Source organism: Bison bison, unplaced genomic scaffold, assembly GCF_000754665.1.
Source record: "Bison bison bison isolate TAMUID 2011002044 unplaced genomic scaffold, Bison_UMD1.0 scf7180017864164, whole genome shotgun sequence".
In the NCBI taxonomy this organism is placed as follows: Eukaryota; Metazoa; Chordata; class Mammalia; order Artiodactyla; family Bovidae; genus Bison; species Bison bison.
The window spans coordinates 2,579,275-2,596,626 of record NW_011494736.1 but is presented as its reverse complement, the minus strand read 5'-3'; the positions used below and the strand labels follow the sequence as shown (position 1 = coordinate 2,596,626).

General features: G+C 37.3%; 1 protein-coding gene across 4 annotated transcripts in view; it reads right to left on the bottom strand.

Annotated features, from left to right (window-relative positions):
* NAALADL2 (N-acetylated alpha-linked acidic dipeptidase-like 2) overlaps positions 1-17,352 on the bottom strand; it is a 1,240,647-nt gene that overhangs the window by 456,804 nt on the left and 766,491 nt on the right. For all 4 annotated transcript variants that reach the window (XR_825426.1, XM_010841638.1, XM_010841637.1 and 1 more), the window contains exon 6: positions 4,234-4,377. Coding sequence is in view for 3 of the 4 variants with exons in the window: in XM_010841638.1 (XP_010839940.1) it covers positions 4,234-4,377 (144 nt within the window). In the remaining variant the exon portion in view is untranslated. The remainder of the gene's footprint in view (positions 1-4,233; positions 4,378-17,352) is intronic.

The window sequence follows — 17,352 nt, the reverse complement described above, 5'->3', positions numbered from 1 at the left end:
ATTTGAATGATCTTAGATACTTGGTCTAAAACCTGACATTTATATAGTACACACTGTTTTTACATTCTCATGGGACATTGATTATGTACTGGATTATAAACGAAACCTGAAAGAATTGAAACCATATAGAAATAAAGTAGAAACAATACATTCTAACAAAAATTCACATTGCTTATCTCTTCCTCAGAAAAGTATGATATCCCCATACTACATAGCATACATTAATAACTTCCTAAAGCATAGCAGAGAGAGTCAGGGCACTTCCAACTGGAGTAGAATTCCAAAGGGTGCTCCACAAAGGAGGTGGTGCTTATATGGAGTTTTAGAGGATACTGTGGCTTTACAACTTGTAAGACATATGTGGATAATACTGAATAAAATAATGGTGAGAAACTGTGGACACATGAAGGGAATGGCATGATATAGACCCAGAAAGGCATTCAGGAATCTCTGGCAGTTTCTAGAATAGTAAATAACAATGGTCACCCCACTGTGAAAAAAAGGATTATGAAAAATGATCTTTAAAATATAAAGGTAGGGTATGCTCTGATGGATTTATATATAAACTACAGAGTTTAGTTGGAACTTCCATAATTTGGAAGGAGTGACATGTACTTAAATGACATGTGATAAGAATGCAAGAACCTGTAAAAATTGCTGAGAAACATTAAAAGTTGGAAAATACTTGTTAAAGGAATTTTGTTTAAAAGTGTATATTTCAGCTTGTCTTTAAGTCTTCCCAGCAAACAACCAAACAAAACTCTAGACTGGATCCAAGCTAAATCATTTCCTAAAATCAAAGCTGTCAGGATGGAAAGCTGGAAACTCGAGAAGTTCTGCTAAATGACAGATCTGTGTCACCCTCTGTAAACCCAACCTGTACTCCCTGGGAAACAGAGAATTGACTGTACTTTCTGTGGACTTTGGACAATAGGTTTCCCACCTATGTTCACTCTGTTTAAGACCCTTGATGAACAGACCTTCAAAGTGATTTCTGAAGCTTTTTCTTCCTTTTGTCTGAGGACTTCAGACTGGCAGCTCATGAAGGCTGATCTTTAGTTCTATAGATTACTCTGTTGTCAGCTTCCTGCTCAGACTCCTAGGTTCACTCTGCAACTGGCAGCTTGAAGAGGCATAAAATTGGGGTATCACCAGTATAGCTTAGTGATTCTAACATCTAGCTTGCGTCTATCACAAGATCTATCAGTCTTTCCTACAGCAGTCTAGCTCACTGAATTTTGAAGAGTGGCCATCATATCTATACGAATGCTTTGTAGGAGTTGTCTGAATAAATTACATTTTTCCTCATGTTTTTCTAGATATTTTCTTCCATATTGATGGCTAGAAGTTATTAAAGCCCATGCTGCTCTAAAATAAGCTTTCAATTCTCTTTTACTTCAGATCTACTGGGAAATTCTCTTTTACAAAGCCTCCAGAAGCCAAGCCACACCATATAACATCCAACGTGAAAGTGTTAGTCGCTCAGTCACGTCCGATTCTTTGTGACCCCATGAACTATAGCCCGCCAGGTTCCTCTGTCCAGGGCATTTTCCAGGCAAGAATACTGGAGTGGGTAGCTATTCCCATCCAAACTACTCCATTGCCTACTTCACATACATATACACATACGCGCACACACACACAGCTCAAGACTTTTTTTTTTTTAATCAAAATAGCACAATGTGCTCCTGGATCTTTCACATACAGCAGCACTGAGGCTACACTGAACAGGATGATTAGTCTCAGATGTAAAAAACAGCAATGCTAGACTTATTTTTACTAACATTTTTTGTTAGTGGATGTCTCCTCAAGAGCTAATTTGTATTATTTGCCAAAAAATTGTAAAATCACCAAAGTTTATAGATAATATTTTCAGTACATCTTTTTTTCTGTTCAAGAAATGATAATAATACATACTTTCTTTAACAAATTAGAAATATAGATATTCAAAATTCATTTTAAGTATGTAAGAATTATAAACATTATCAGAAGAGATTAAATTCTTCTGATAAAAATATTTTGAACAAAGAACATATAAAATTGTGAATAGGGAAATAGGAGTTATATACATTTGTGTATGTGTGAAGATATATTATCTGAAGATATATGATCCAAACTTACTTAGTTGAAAATTTAACACTAATGAAACTAAGTTTTATGCATCATAGTAAGTCATTTTTTTCAATTTATCAAAAGTAATTTAAACATATTAAAATATTTCTTTTAACATGATTCATTAAGGCTTCCACTCTGTCTTATACTAATGGATTTTATACTTTCTCATCTAATTTTTTTTCATTGCAGTCATGGTTTTTAATGACAAGCTCAGATTGATATATGAAAATTCAAATTCCCAGCTATTGATTGACTCTCAAGGACAAAGACTGACAATATATAATCAGTGAGTAAGACTTACAGAAAGTAAGATCATGGGAAATTAAATGGCATCAATATCTAATTATTTAGTCAATGCATAAAATCTGTTTATATTTGGGCAAGAAATTTTTCTTCTGCTTGTTTTTCTATCCCTTATACAATCTTCTTAGTTCTCCCAGGATTTGCCATATAAATAACATCCTCTTCACTACACTTTGCTGAGTCTGTTTCGTGTATGCAAATATTCTTTACTTTAGTGTAAGTTTTACATCAGTTGCATAACTTTTGTTTCTAAGTAACTGAAAATCAAACAAATAAGTTGACTATTAAAAAGGGAATGTATCAACATATATACAGCTAATTCAGTAGCTATCGCTTCAGACAAGGCTTTATTTAGGCATCAAATTATGTGGACAAGAGGTAGTCTGTTTCTCACACTCTCTCCCTTTACATTATTCATCTACCCCTTCCTCACCTTGGTTCCATTGTCAGGTAATATGCCCTCAAGGTCCTCAAAAGGACCAAAATATCCTAGAGCTATATGATTTCTTATTCAGTTCTACCATTAAAATTAGCCATTGCTCAAAGTCCAGAGATTGAGTCATGTCTCTGTTTGGCCAAATTTGCATCATCCTTGACCCAGCTGTCAACCCACATGGTTGATGTGATAAGCTGATAGACTTGAGGCAATCAGGATCTCCTTCTACAGACTAAGATAGGAGGGACTCTGACTGTTTATTGAATAAGCCAATCAGTTAATTAAATCTGGACTTAAGTCTGATCTTTTCAATGTCTGATACTTTTCTTACAAGAAAATTATTAGTATAGTGTTAATTACATATTTTAGCAAATAGAGCTCATTATCAAAATCTGGGGCTAAGACTAGAACATAGAAAAAGCTAAACAAAAAGCTTCCCCAGAACAACTTCTTTCCTATTTTGAGGACGTAGTCTTAGCATTATTTTCTATAGTTCCTACTATGTTCGATCAATAATCAGTTTAAGAGGTTCTCATTCTACAGAATTTTAAAAAACCTGTCCCTAAGAAAGGGCAATTCAGAAGGCATTCAGGGTCTTTTTTTTTGTTTTTTTAGGCTTTTTCAAAACATATTTTTTATGCTTTTGTTGTCAGGAGAAAAGAAATGAGATAAAACATGGGTAGTTGAGCCTCTGGGTCTGGACACAAAAACGGACCCCTAAAGTTGAATTTCACAGCCAACTAGATACAAATTTAACAATATATAAAGAAAGTCTCTCCTTTAGTAGTCTAATGCTGAGGCTGGAGGCAGAAACAAGATGCAGCCCATGACTTTCATCCCACCACAGGTAGCTTAACTACTTCAGTTTTATCCTATGTGGTCCAACAAGGCCTGACAAACTGCACTGCAGTATAAGAAGCATCTCTCCAACAATGATGCATAAAGACAGAGGGATTTTTTAGTCAATTGCAGGAATTAGGCTTTAATGCTTTCTACTAAAAGACTTCATACCCCAGATAGCTGACTGCTATCCACTGAATCTTGGCAGGCAACAAGCCTGCTGAAGCTGAAACTGAGAAGCTATGTTAAGCAGATTTTCATGAATGTACAAAATGCTTTATTTGTAAAGCTGCTTTTCTTAGCTGCAGTTCAAAATGCTTTTCTTCTTTTTTTAATCTCTCAGCTTGGTCAACTTTCAGTCTTTATAGAATTACTTTCGAAAAGCCAGAGAAGAGAAATAAATGCTCATATCAACAGAAATAAATGTTTTTGGTTTTTTTGAGAAAGAATAATCCTAAACATGCCAAACAGATTAAAAATGATCATGGATGGGCCTTATAAAAACTATAAGACACACAGAAAGACATTAAATATTTTACCATTATTTGGAAGTTCTAGAGGGCTGCAGGCACCATTTGTGGTTCTATCCTTTGGCAAAGAGATGAGTTTTGCAACAAGAGATGCTGAGATGGGCTGCACTAGTAGAGAGGTGAGGTTTGATCGGTGTTGTCTAAAGCTTCCATCTGTATTCAAAAGAGAAAAATAGAATCCTTAGCAAACAGAAATTAAAGACACTTGAAGAGCAGGTTTTCTATAATAAGTATTTAAATGATGAGTGGTAAGTTTTTTAGACTCATTTATTTGTTTACTCCTTATTTATACTGTCTACTTGTTAAAAATGATCTGAGATACTTGATAATAAAAATTCAGTACAAACAGCATTATGTAACCTAGTTCGTGATGGCAGACTGTACATAGGCATTTACTTCCATTCGCTACTGAAATGACAACAAAGGGATAGAAAAGCATCAATCCACAGGGGCTAAGAGAATAGGAGACACACTAGCAGTAAGACACTAGAAGCTGGAAAGCAGATGAGTGTCAACTGATGTGACAGACCAAGGAGACCAAAACATAAGCCAGCAGAGTGAAGAAGCTGAAAAGCAATGCAATTTGTATTATAGAACCCAGAGAGACTTGAGAATTGAAAATATCAGCTACCTATTAAAAAGGGGGTAAAGGAAGGGCTGAAAACAGCAGGGATTGGTCAAATTCTGATTGTGAAGGAGTCTCTTCTCCTGAACCCCTCACTCATTCAGTCAACATGAACAGTGCCTGGTCCTCCTTCCAGCAGAGACTGTAGGTGGGACACTGAACAGGGAGATGCCAGACACAGGGAAGGGTGTCTCTCATCCTTTAAATGGGGTGGTGTTATGATTGCTAAGACCCTTCAGATGCCTTGTTCTCATTGGTGCACAGAATCCTTCCTTCCAGGTGTGTGCATGTGTGCATGCTAAGTAGTAGCTTCAGTCATGTCCCATTCTTTATGACCCCATGGCCAGGCTCCTCTGTGCATGGAATTTTCCAGATAAGAATACTGGAGTGGGTTGTCATTTCCTCCTCTAAAGAATCTTCCTGACCAGGGATTGATCCTGCATCTCTTGTGTCTCCTGCACTGGCAATCAAATTCTTTGCTACTAAGCCACCTGGGAAGCCCCATAGAAATATAAACAATGACTTTTTAATACAAAAATAAATATCATTCTTCAGGAAAAAAGAAAAAAGGGAAAATGTCAGGGTTGAGGGAATATGGAAACCAATGAAAGAAAATGAAATCTTTATCTTTCATAGTAGTAAGTCAATACAATGGATATAACTGAAAAATGAATTCAACTATTAAACATACTCTTGAGAGGCAGTGAAATAAATATGAAAAATCGGTAACAACCAAAAATGTTGAGAGCATTTTAGTGCTTGCTTTGGGGATATAGACAAAGCAGAGAGAAACACAAGGAAGGATGAGAGAAGGTGACACATTTTTATAAATGTGTCTAAGCTTTGTAGAAATTTCTATTTATATTCATCTATAACTTTGAAAAAATAAAAATTAAATGAAAATAAGGAGAGAAACAACTATAGTAACACAAGCAAGAAAAAATTGCACAAGTATTCAGAATAAAGAGAATGAAGAGAATAAACTCCACATAAGGAAAAAACTAAAAAAAAAATACACTTTTATTCAGTTTATATATATTTATACTGACTCAGAAAATGAAATACACAACAGAATGACTATCAGGCAGCCAATAATGTTTGTGAACACAGAGTTGTATTTTTTAGAACTTTTATTAGAGAAAATAATTGCCACAGGTTTTCTCAGAATTTAATTTGATAGGACTGCAGGGGGTGCAGAACTCGACAATACTGGTATCCAGGCTCCAGGAGGAAGATTATTAATGACACAATATGTTATGGAAGGCTTTCCTTAATTTATCATCAGGAAAACCACACAGCTAAAACATATTTAGCTGTGGCAGCCACAGAAGTCATGGCTTTGAAGAAAAAGTAGTAAGACTTAAGCTTAGGTTCAGTTTTGTTGTATAAACACAAAGCTGGTCTCATAAGTTAGTACTCCTTTTTATATGGCTATACGACCATGCATTTTGACTATAATGTAGTTCATTGCATCCTAACCATTTCCATGTCAAAGTACCAAGACTGGACACATAATTCACAAGACCAGAGCAAAATGACAACGTGGGATCAGATCAGTCGCTCAGTCGTGTCCGACTCTTTGCGACCCCATTAATCGCACCATGCCAGGCCTCCCTGTCCATCACCAACTCCCGGAGTTCACTCAGACTCACAACCATCGAGCCAGTGATGCCATCCAGCCATCTCATCCTCTGTCGTCCCCTTCTCCTCCTGCCCCCAATCCCTCCAAGCATCAGAATCTTTTCCAGTGAGTCAACTCTTCGCATGAGGTGGCCAAAGAACTCTCGATCAAAAAGTAGGAAGGATTTCAACATGGCAATAGCAGGGAACTGAATCAAGTGCGCATCTTTCTGAGTGTGAGTTGTATGCCCATGAATTAAGCCCTGTATGGTTCACACAGAAGATGTAAGCAGCCATGCAGCAAGTTGAGGGCAACTGAAGGGGACTTTCATACCACAAGGAAGTTGCTGTCCCGAGTTGCTGTTGCTCCATGCTGGTGCTCTAAGGCACAGACAGTGTGGCCCACTCAGCAAGCCAGCTGAGAGGTCCTCCTGATATAGCCATCTCACTTTGGCTCTCCCAGCATGCATTTCCTCCCTTAGCTATTGCCGTGGAAACTTCCAGTGGATGGGGACAATGAGACAGTATTTGCAACAAATGTTCAATCTGTTATTTTGCAGTTTTCATGGATGTTAGGTGCTAACATGTTGCCAACACAAAATTAAACTTCTTAAAATGTTACGTGATTGCACCTCTCCTCAATTCAAATACTGAGTTTCCTTACTGATCTTGCCATTCAAGGCCCTTCACAATTTCAGACCTTATGTTTCCAACATTATCTCCTACTATCCCTCTCCATGTATCTTATGCTAATACTTAAACTATCCCCCTGCATATTCTGTGATTTATATCCTCCATGTTTTGCTTAAGCCATTTCTTCCACTTTATTTGCTTCTCTCATGTATCACATGTCTGAACATCTCTGAAATATACACTTCCTTTAAAGCTTAACTCATTTTCTATAAGAAACTTTCTCTGACACCTTCAGCTCTATGTGATTTATCTGCACCTTTTTTTTTTCAGTGCTTGGCATTTCTAATTACCTGATCACTATGCAAAAACACTTTGATTTTCTCTTCTAAACTCCTTAAAGAAAAGGAGCAAGTCTTTCCCATCATTACACACACTATCCAGCACATTGCTAGGATCATAACAAGAGCTCAGTAATTAATGGGGTAAGGAAAGGAAAGGAAGGAAAAGAAAAAGGAAAGAAAAGGAAGAAGGCAGGGAGGGAGGATGAATTAACAATTCCTTGAAAAATAGTTCAGTGTCTCTATCTTACTGATTTTCTAAATGTCTATAAATTGGAGCAGAGGTACAACTGAAAGCTAATCAGAATTCTATGAATCCCATGCTTGTTATATATTAGTGCTTTCTTGCAAGCTAACTACTCTCAAAATCTTCAAAACCCACCCACTCCCATCAACTCACTAATTAACTGTTCCGGGTTACAAACAGTATTTATATAAATAAAATTATCTTTGAGATATATTTTTAAGTTAATAAAAAATAACTACATTCCTTTTTTTCTCCCGAATGTTATATTAAGCATCTGAAACAATGCATTTAAAAGTTAAATATGAGTGAACCCTAAACAGTAATTGAACAAACCAACATCTTTGATTTTTTTGTATTGCATGACTAATAGACTTGCATTAGTTTTGAAATATCTGAAGTAAGTGGTTCATTAATTTTTCACCTTCAGCTTAATGGAAATTTGACAAACAGTTCACTTCGAAGAGCAGGTACTAAAAGAAGGACTTTACAGGAGGACACTAACACTAAATTACAGATGAAAGTTATTAAAAAAAAAACTCATTTGTTGAAAAACTAAGAGAATTTAATCTACTTGTATGATTAAGAATAAAACCAAACACATGTACCATTTTTACTCAGTTATATTTTAAAACACTTATAAATGATAAGAATCCATTAGATGTAAGCTGAAAATCAGATGGATTATGTACCTTGACACAAAGAGTACCATCCAGGAAATACACAACATTATATTTTAGCACTTTAACTTTTAGATTGTGGCATTTATATCATACCTTGTACATTTTGTATGCTCAATAAAGACTGACACTAAGTTTTATTTTAGTAGGTATCTAGTTCTTTCTTCACTTTATGAACTCTTTGTAACCCAAATAAAGATCCAAATTCATCCTTCTCATTCAGTAATCCAGTCCTCCATAAAATGCCACATGCATACAGCAGAAAGAAGAAATGGGATATACAGAGTCCCAAAACTGACTCCATCACTGACTCACTGTTTGAAAAAGAACAAATAAATAATTTCACTATGAGAAGATTGTCATCCCATCTACTACATCTGAACAACCAAGGTAACACTGAAGGGTTGTGATTACATTATTGACTGAAATAAAAACAATACACGAGCTCAGAGGCCTAGAGCCAAACCACAGTGGCTGAAATTTAGAAGTGAGGTTAAAAATTAGTAAAATAGTTTCTGATTGTACATATGTAATAGGCTTTTCATTATGCTTTTTCAAATCTCTGATGCCCACTTCAAGCCCATCTGTATACAAAGAAAATATGTTAGCTGTCAGCACTTTTGTGTGGTGAGATGCAATTCTTTTAAGCTCAAATGAAATGTTTGTGTATACTGCAAATGCCAATCACCTGGGGCATCAGGAAAGATAACCCTTAAGAGACCAGAAGTCTTAGACACTGGGATCCTCAGAATTAAAGCACTAAGAGGAGAGATGAGGTCAAGAATATACTGATAAATTAAATAAAAAGGGCCTTGTGTGGCTCAGACATGAGGATGTGCTGCCTTTGGGGAAGACAGCATGACTTCCAAACTGAGGTGTGTAACTTCACCCTCAGATCTGACTCGTGTGTGTGTGTGTGTGTGTACCCATGCTACATGATATAATAACCATAGACCCTATAGATCCTTCATTATTCAGGGCATAGTCTTCAGACAAGTAGCATGGGCCGGATTCCTTAGGTGGCTCAGTTGGTAAAGAATCTGCCTACAATGCAGGAGACCCAGGCTCAAGCCCTAGGTGGGGAAGATCCCCTGGAGAAAAGAATTGCAGCCCACTCCAGTATTTTTGTCTGGAAAATTCCATGGACAGAGGAGTCTGGCAGGCTACAGTCCATGGAGCCACAAAGAGCTGGACTCAACTGAGCGACTAAACCATCACCACCACCCCAGCCCTTCTGAATCAGAATCTGAAGCCTAACAAGATTCCCCAGGTGATTTATATGCACATTAGATAAACAATGACCTACAATCATTACATATTTAGCTGTTGCATAATTTATATAATTTTCATAGCAAAGAAGATATAAAACAAAGCAGGATGATGAGGATGAAGAATAATAGACTATGTTTGCTTACTTTACCCCAAATTAAGTATGACAGAGTCTGATTATATTAATAAAGTCCAAATCAACAATTTTCTCAGAAAGTCTCCTTCAAAATGTGTAACAAGTCTGTGCATATGCTAGCACTAAATAGTAACTTCCAATTGGACTGACAGCATTTTTTTTTCTTTTTGTTCTGACCTTTTCTTAAAGATAAATTTGGTGATGTAAAGATCAAAACTATATTTACAACACTTTATTTCAGTCATGAATAAATATTAAAATAGCTAACTGATTTGACTTTTCTTCATTTTCAACTATTTTAATTCATTATAGTAAAAAACTGACAAATTGAAAGCGTAAATACTTCCCACTTTCCAGACAACCAAGCAATCAAAGAGCTTAAAAAGCAGAGATTTTAAAAATATATTTTGTGCTACACTTTTATGAAAAAGACTCAAATATCAAATGAACAAGCTGATTTCAGCAATATTATCCCAGAATATTTGATTTGACTTTCTCCAGAGGACTGCCACTTTGACAGAAATCAGACCATTAAATAACTATCATGAATGCTTTTTCACTTTTATCATAGCTTCCTAAATTTACAGTTATTTCCCTGAGATGACCAGTGCACTAAATTGGCTAGTCATTTTGTTATCCTTGTAAATACAGCTGATCCTTTATTATTTCAGTATCTTATAACCTGCTGGTTCCTTCAAGCTAGTCAAGTTCAGACTGTGTTGTTCAGGTTATTGATAAAAATGAAATGCTCAAAATTTAAATGTGCTTTGTGCTATACAAGTTCTCAGAATGCATCCATGTTTCCTGTGTATACATCCATGCATATACACACATACATATATGAACATATACACACAGTTATTTTTAAGAAAATAGGGTTTGTATTACTGATGGCTACTCTCATAATTAAAGTGAAAGTGCTTATTTCATTGTTATCGTCGTTCAGTCACTCAGTCATGTCTAACACTTTGTGACCCCATGGACTGCAGCATGCCACACTTCCTTGTCCTTTACCATCTCCCAGAGCTTGCTCAAACTCATGCCCATTGAGTCAGTGATGCCATCTAATCATCTTGTGCTCTGTCATCCCCTTCTCCTTCTGCCTTCAATCTTTCCCAGTATCGTGGTCTTTTCTAATGAGTTGGCTCTTCATATCAGGTGGCCAAAATATTGGAGCTTCAGCATCAGTCCTTCCAATGAATATTCAGGATTGATTTCCTTTAGGATTGACTCATTTGATCTCCTTGAAGTCCAAGGGACTCTCAAGAGTCTTCTCCAACACCACAGTTCAAAAACAACAATTCTTTGGTACTCGGCCTTCTTTATGATCCAGCTCTCACACCATACATGACTCCAGGAAAAACCATAGCTTTAACTACATGGACCTTTGTTGGCAAAGTAATGTCTCTGCTTTTTACTACACTGCCTAGGTTTGTCATCGCTTTCCTTCTAAGCCACAGGTGTCTTAATTTCATGGTTGCAGTCACCATCTGCATTGATTTTGACCAAGAAAATACAATCTGTAACTGTTTTCATTGTTTCCCCATCAATTTGCCATGAAGTGATGGGACTAGATGCCAAGATCTTCATTTTTTGAATGTTGAGTTTTAAGCCTCTTTCACCTTCATCAAGAGGCTTTTGAGCTCCTCTTCACTTTCTGCCATAAGGGTGGTGTCATCTGCATACCTGAAATTATTGATATTTCTCCCAGCAATTTTGATTCTAGCTTGTGCTTCATCCAGCCCAGCATTTCTCATTATGTACTCTGCATATAAGTTAAATAAGCAGGGTGATAGTATACAGCTTGTACATACTCCTTTCCTAATTTTGAACCAGTTCATTTTTCCATGTCCAGTTCTAACTATTGCTTCTTGATTAGCATAGAGGTTTCTCAGGCTGCAGGTAAGGTGGTCTGGTATTCTCATTTCTTTTAAGAATTTTCCACATTTTTTTGTGATCCACATGGTCAAAGGCTTTAACATAGTCAATGAAACATGAGTAGATGTTTTTCTGGCATTCTCTTTTTCTTTAAGCCCAGAGCTAATGATTACACCACAAAACAACTCATCTTGCTCAAGGCTGTTTTTCCTTAAACTCTGTACTAATGATTATATAACAACAATGTATCCTGTTCAAGGACATGTTTTTCCTTAAGCTATGGTTTTTCCAGTAGTCATGTATGGATGTGAGAATTGGACCATAAAGAAAGCTGAGTGCCGAAGAATTGATGTTTTTGAACTGTGGTGTTGGAGAAGACTCTTGAGAGTCACTTCAACTGCAAGAAGATCCAACCATTCCATCCTAAAGGAAATCAGTCCTGAATATTCATTGGAAGGACAGATGCTGAAGCTGAAACTCCAATACTTTGGCCACCTGATGCAAAGAACTGACTTATTGGAAAAGACCCTGACACTGGGAAAAATTGAAGGCAAGAGGAGAAGGGGAGGACAGAGGATGAGATGGTTGGATGGCATCACCGACTTGATGGATATGAGTTTAAGCAAGCTTCAGGACTTGGTGATGGACAGGGAAGCCTGGCATGCTGCAGTCCATGGGGTTGCAAAGAGTCAGACAGGACTGACTAAACTAAACTGAACCGAATAACCTTCTGAATAATCATTTTATCTTAAAATGTTTGTTGTGGTAATGGGTCCTGTAAGACATTTCTATGTTAGTTCTAATCCTGTTATCTTAAAGTGTATGTCATGGAAGTGGATCTGCTAAGACCTTTCTATTGTTAGTAACCAATTGAAAAGTATATAAGGCCTTGATGAGACTAGCAAGTGGGGCACTCCCCACCCCCTCCCCCACCTACTTGTGATGTCTATGTAAGAGGCTTTGTTTTATCTGCTTTTAACTGTAATAAAACTCTGCTACAAAGAGCTATGAGTGATCAAGCCTCATCTATAGTCCTGAAGCTAAATTCTCTTCTTTGGAGTTCATATATCTGACAAGGTTCACCATAAGTTGTCAATTCTGTAATTATAATATTCTATAGAGTTGGTCAATTCTAAATTATTCTACTGCTATCAAAATCTTCATGAATGAATTTGTACATCAATCAACTTTTATACCCATGAGAGTTTCTACAAGGTTACTACAGATAAACCGATTTGGGGTAAGAGAATATGTAATTTTTAAAAATTTTATTTATTTTTGGTTGCTCATGGCACGTGGGAGTTTGATTTCCTGATCAGGGATCCAACTCACATCTATCAACCTGCATGGAGTTTTACCCACTGCACAGCTGGGAAGTCTGAGAATACGTATATTTTTAATTTTATTCAGTTCGGTTCAGTTCAGTCACTCAGTCGTGTCCGACTCTTCGCGACCCCGTGAATTGCAGCACGCCAGGCCTCCCTGTCCATCACCAACTCCCGGAGTTTTGTATAAGAGTATCAAAATAATGGTATAAGGAACATTAAGCAGCATTTGAGTATAGGTGAAAGTCAGTTGAATTACTTGAATGTTTTCGTACCTGAGATGAGTGGTATAGAACTAGACAAATTTAGATAATATGTCTACTAGAAAAGGCTAAAGAAATGATGATCAGTCTGTAAAACAAGAAATCTAATATTTTTCAGAGTATAAAAGTGTACATCAAACAAAATGATGAGCTATTCAAAGACAGAAACAAAATTATCTCAAGTAATTGATACCAAGTAAACTATCACCTTCCAGTGTTGTGGAAATGTACTTGTATTGCTCTGGAAGTTTGGCAACATGAATATGTTTTGTAATTGTATTGCTTGAAAGTTATATATATGTAGTATGCATATATGGTCTATATCTGCCTAGGATCAGCAATTACAATAATATATGGGGGAAAGGGAGTGAATTATTTAATAAGTATATCAGTGTTTAAAAGAATGCAAAAAATTATTTTTTTAAAACTTTATTTTATATTCTATTTCCATAAACAGGGTATTCAGGGTGCTTAAGTGTTGAATGCACAAATATCATTGCACTATGTTATGTGAGAATCAACCCCAGAAAACTACTTGAAATAATTTTTTTCATCTGTGTTGTTAATCTTTAAAAATAGGCTTTCAGGAGTTTTTTTCCTAAATTGATTCAGCAGATAGATTCTTTCTGAGCCTTAAAGTAGTAAAGCAGGTGGAGAGCAGTACATAGTTAAGAAGTAAGCTCATCAGTCACATTTTGTTTTGTTTTGTTTTCTGTCATAAGCCTTAGAGGACCAGAAGTGAGGATTTGGGGTCTTAAATGCCTGAGAGAGTTCAAAACCAGTCTGGCAATCTTTCAAAACTAATTACCTCCTAAAGCTCATCTCAGGTCTGAACAGGGCAACTCGTCATCACAAGGTTGTTCAGGTCACAGGGTCAATGTGTCCCATATCCAGGGATGGTTTCTATCTTCAAAAAACACGGCACATTCCCTGATACCCTGTCAGCTGTACACGTGCTATTAGAATGATTCAGCTGCTAATTATTTTTGAAGCAGCAAATGTGATAAAGATCGGAAGTTGAGGGGAAAGAAAAGCATTATCAGTAGAAATGATAAATGCATGTTCATTATACCATAGATATTGTACACTGAGCTCTGGGAGTGGGAAAGGAAGGTGGGAATATGATTTTATCATAGTTAAGGTTGGCTTACTTTGTAATTGAAAGCACAGATTCAAACAGTAATTACCTTAAAACCAATGGTCATAAATACTGTAACACTACAGACCTGTGTGCACTCTTGCAGATATATGTGCACATACTCATTTAAGTCTATGTGTGTGAGTGCATCGGGATGAATCTGTATGTAAAGAAACAGAACATGGGAAGGAAGAATTGATAAAAATCCCCATTTTCAGTGGGCCTAACATTATAGAGGTGTAACAATGACAAAACATAAGTCATTGCGGAGCCACAATAGTCTTCACTTGGCCACTGAATATCAGAAGTAGCATTTCAGTTCTCTGTGACAGACCTTATGCTCACTCATATTCCAGAAGACAAAAGTCTGATGTTATTGACCTCCATTCAACTGCATCAGTCTCAGAATTCATCCCCACTGTGACGATGAACACTTTTTCCCCCAACAGTAAATCAAGGGGTTGAGTCAGAAGGTGATAATGCATCTTTATTCTAACAACTATAATATTTTTAGTATTTCCACATATTAGCTACAATATAGATGATTCTATGTCTTTTTTTTTCAAAATTATCTAAAAATTACCAGAAAACAGTATTGTTAACAAGATGTTTATTATATTATATAATGCAGTTTTATAAGATTTTATCTGAATTCTTATGATCTGTCATCCTAAAATCACAATTACAAACAGAAATGAGAATCATGGATTCAAAGGCCTGTTGGGCTATATTATAACAAAAATGTGTAAATCAGGACCTCTCTCAGTTCAGTTCAATCACTCAGTCATTTCCAACTCTTTGTGATACCATGAATCACAGCATGCCAGGCCTCCCTGTCCATCAGCAACTCCCGGAGCTCAATCAAACTCATGTCCATTGAGTCAGTGATGCCATCCAGCCATCTCATCCTCTGTCATCCCCTTGTCCTCCTGCCCCCAATCCCTCCCAGCATTAGGGTCTTTTCCAATGAGTCAACTCTTCGCATGAAGTGGCCAAAGTATTGGAGTTTCAGTTTCAGCATCAGTCCTTCCAATGAACACCCAGGATTGATCTCCTTTAGAATGGACTGCTTGGATCTCCTTGCAGGCCAAGGGACTCACAAGAGTCTTCTCCAACACCACAGTTCAAAAGCATCAATTCTTAGGTGCTCAGCTTTCTTCACAGTCCAACTCTCACATCCATACATGACCATAGGAAAAACCATAGCCTTGACTAGACAGACCTTTGTTGGCAAAGTAATATCTCTGCTTTTCAATATACTAACCAGGTTGGTCATAACTTTCCTTCCAAGGAATAAGAGTCTTTTAATTTCATGGCTGCAGTCACCATCTGCAGTGATTTTGGAGCCCCAAAAAATAAAGTCTGCCACTGTTTCCACTGTTTCCCCATCTATTTCCCATGAAGTAATGGGACCAGATGCCATGACCTTAGTTTTCTGAATGTTGAGCTTTAAGCCAACTTTTTCACTCTCCTCTGTCACTTTCATCAAGAGAGTTTTTAGTTCCTTTTCACTTTCTGCCAAAAGGGTGGTATCATCTGCATATATGAGGTTATGGATATTTCTCCTGGCAATCTTGATTACAGCTTGTGCTTCTTCCAGCCCAGCATTTCTCATAATGTACTCTGCATGCTGGTGCTACTACTGCTAAGTCGCTTCAGTCATGTCTGACTGTGTGCGACCCCATAGATGGCAGCCCACCAGGCTCCCCCATTCCTGGGATTCTCTGGCCAAGAATACTGGAGTGGGTTGCCATAGAAGTTAAATAAGCAGGGTTACAATATACAGCCTTGACTTACTCCTTTTCCTATGTGGAACTAGTCTGTTGTTCCATGTCCAACTGTTGCTTCCAGACCTGCATATAGGTTTCTCAAGAGGCAGGTCAGGTGGTCTGGTATTCCCATCTCTTTCAGAATTTTCCACAGTTTATTGTGATCCACACATAGTCCAAGGCTTTGGCATAGTCAAGAAAGCAGAAATAGATGTTTTTCTGGAACTCTCATGCTTTTTCCATGATCCGGCGGATGTTGGCAATTTGATCTCTGGTTCCTCTGCCTTTTCTAAAACCAGCTTGAACATCTGGAATTTCATGGTTCATGTATTGCTGAAGCCTGTCTTGGAGAATTTTGAACATTACTTTACTAGCATGTGAGATGAGTACAATTGTACGGTAGTTTGAGCATTCTTTGACATTGCCTTTCTTTGGGATTGGAATGAAAACTGACCTTTTCCAGTCCTGTGGCCACTGCTGAGTTTTCCAAATTTGCTGGCATATTGATTGCAGCACTTTCACAGCATCATCTTTCAGGATTTGAAATAGCTCAACTGGAATTCCATCACCTCCATTAGCTTTGTCCATAGTGATGCTAAGGTGCACTTGACTTCACATTCCAGGATATCTGGCTCTAGATGAGTGATCACACCATTGTGATTATCTGGGTTGTGAAGCTCTTTTTTGTACAGATCTTCTGTGTATTATTGCCACCTCTTCTTAGTATCTTCTGCTTCTGTTAGGTCCATACCATTTCTGTCCTTTATTGAGCCCATCTTTGCATGAAATGTTCCCTTGGTATCTCAAATTTTCTTGAAGAGATCTCTAGTCTTTACCATTCTTTTGTTTTCTTCTATTTCTTTGCATTGATTGCTGAGGAAGGCTTTCTTATCTCTCCTTGCTATTCTTGGCAGCTGTGCTGGTGCAACAGGGCCAAGAGGAGCTACTCCAGGTCCAAGGTCAGGAGGGGCGGCTGTGAGGAGATACCCCTCATCCAAGGTAAGCAGCAGTGGCTGTGCTTTGCTGGAGCAGCTGTGAAGAGATACCCCACGTCCAAAGTAAGAGATACCCCACGTCCAAAGTAAGAGAAACCCAAGTAAGATGGTAGGTGTTGCAAGAGGGCATCAGAAGGCAGACACACTGAAACCATAATCACAGAAAACTAGTCAATCTGATCACATGGACCACAGCCTTGTCTAACTCAATGAAA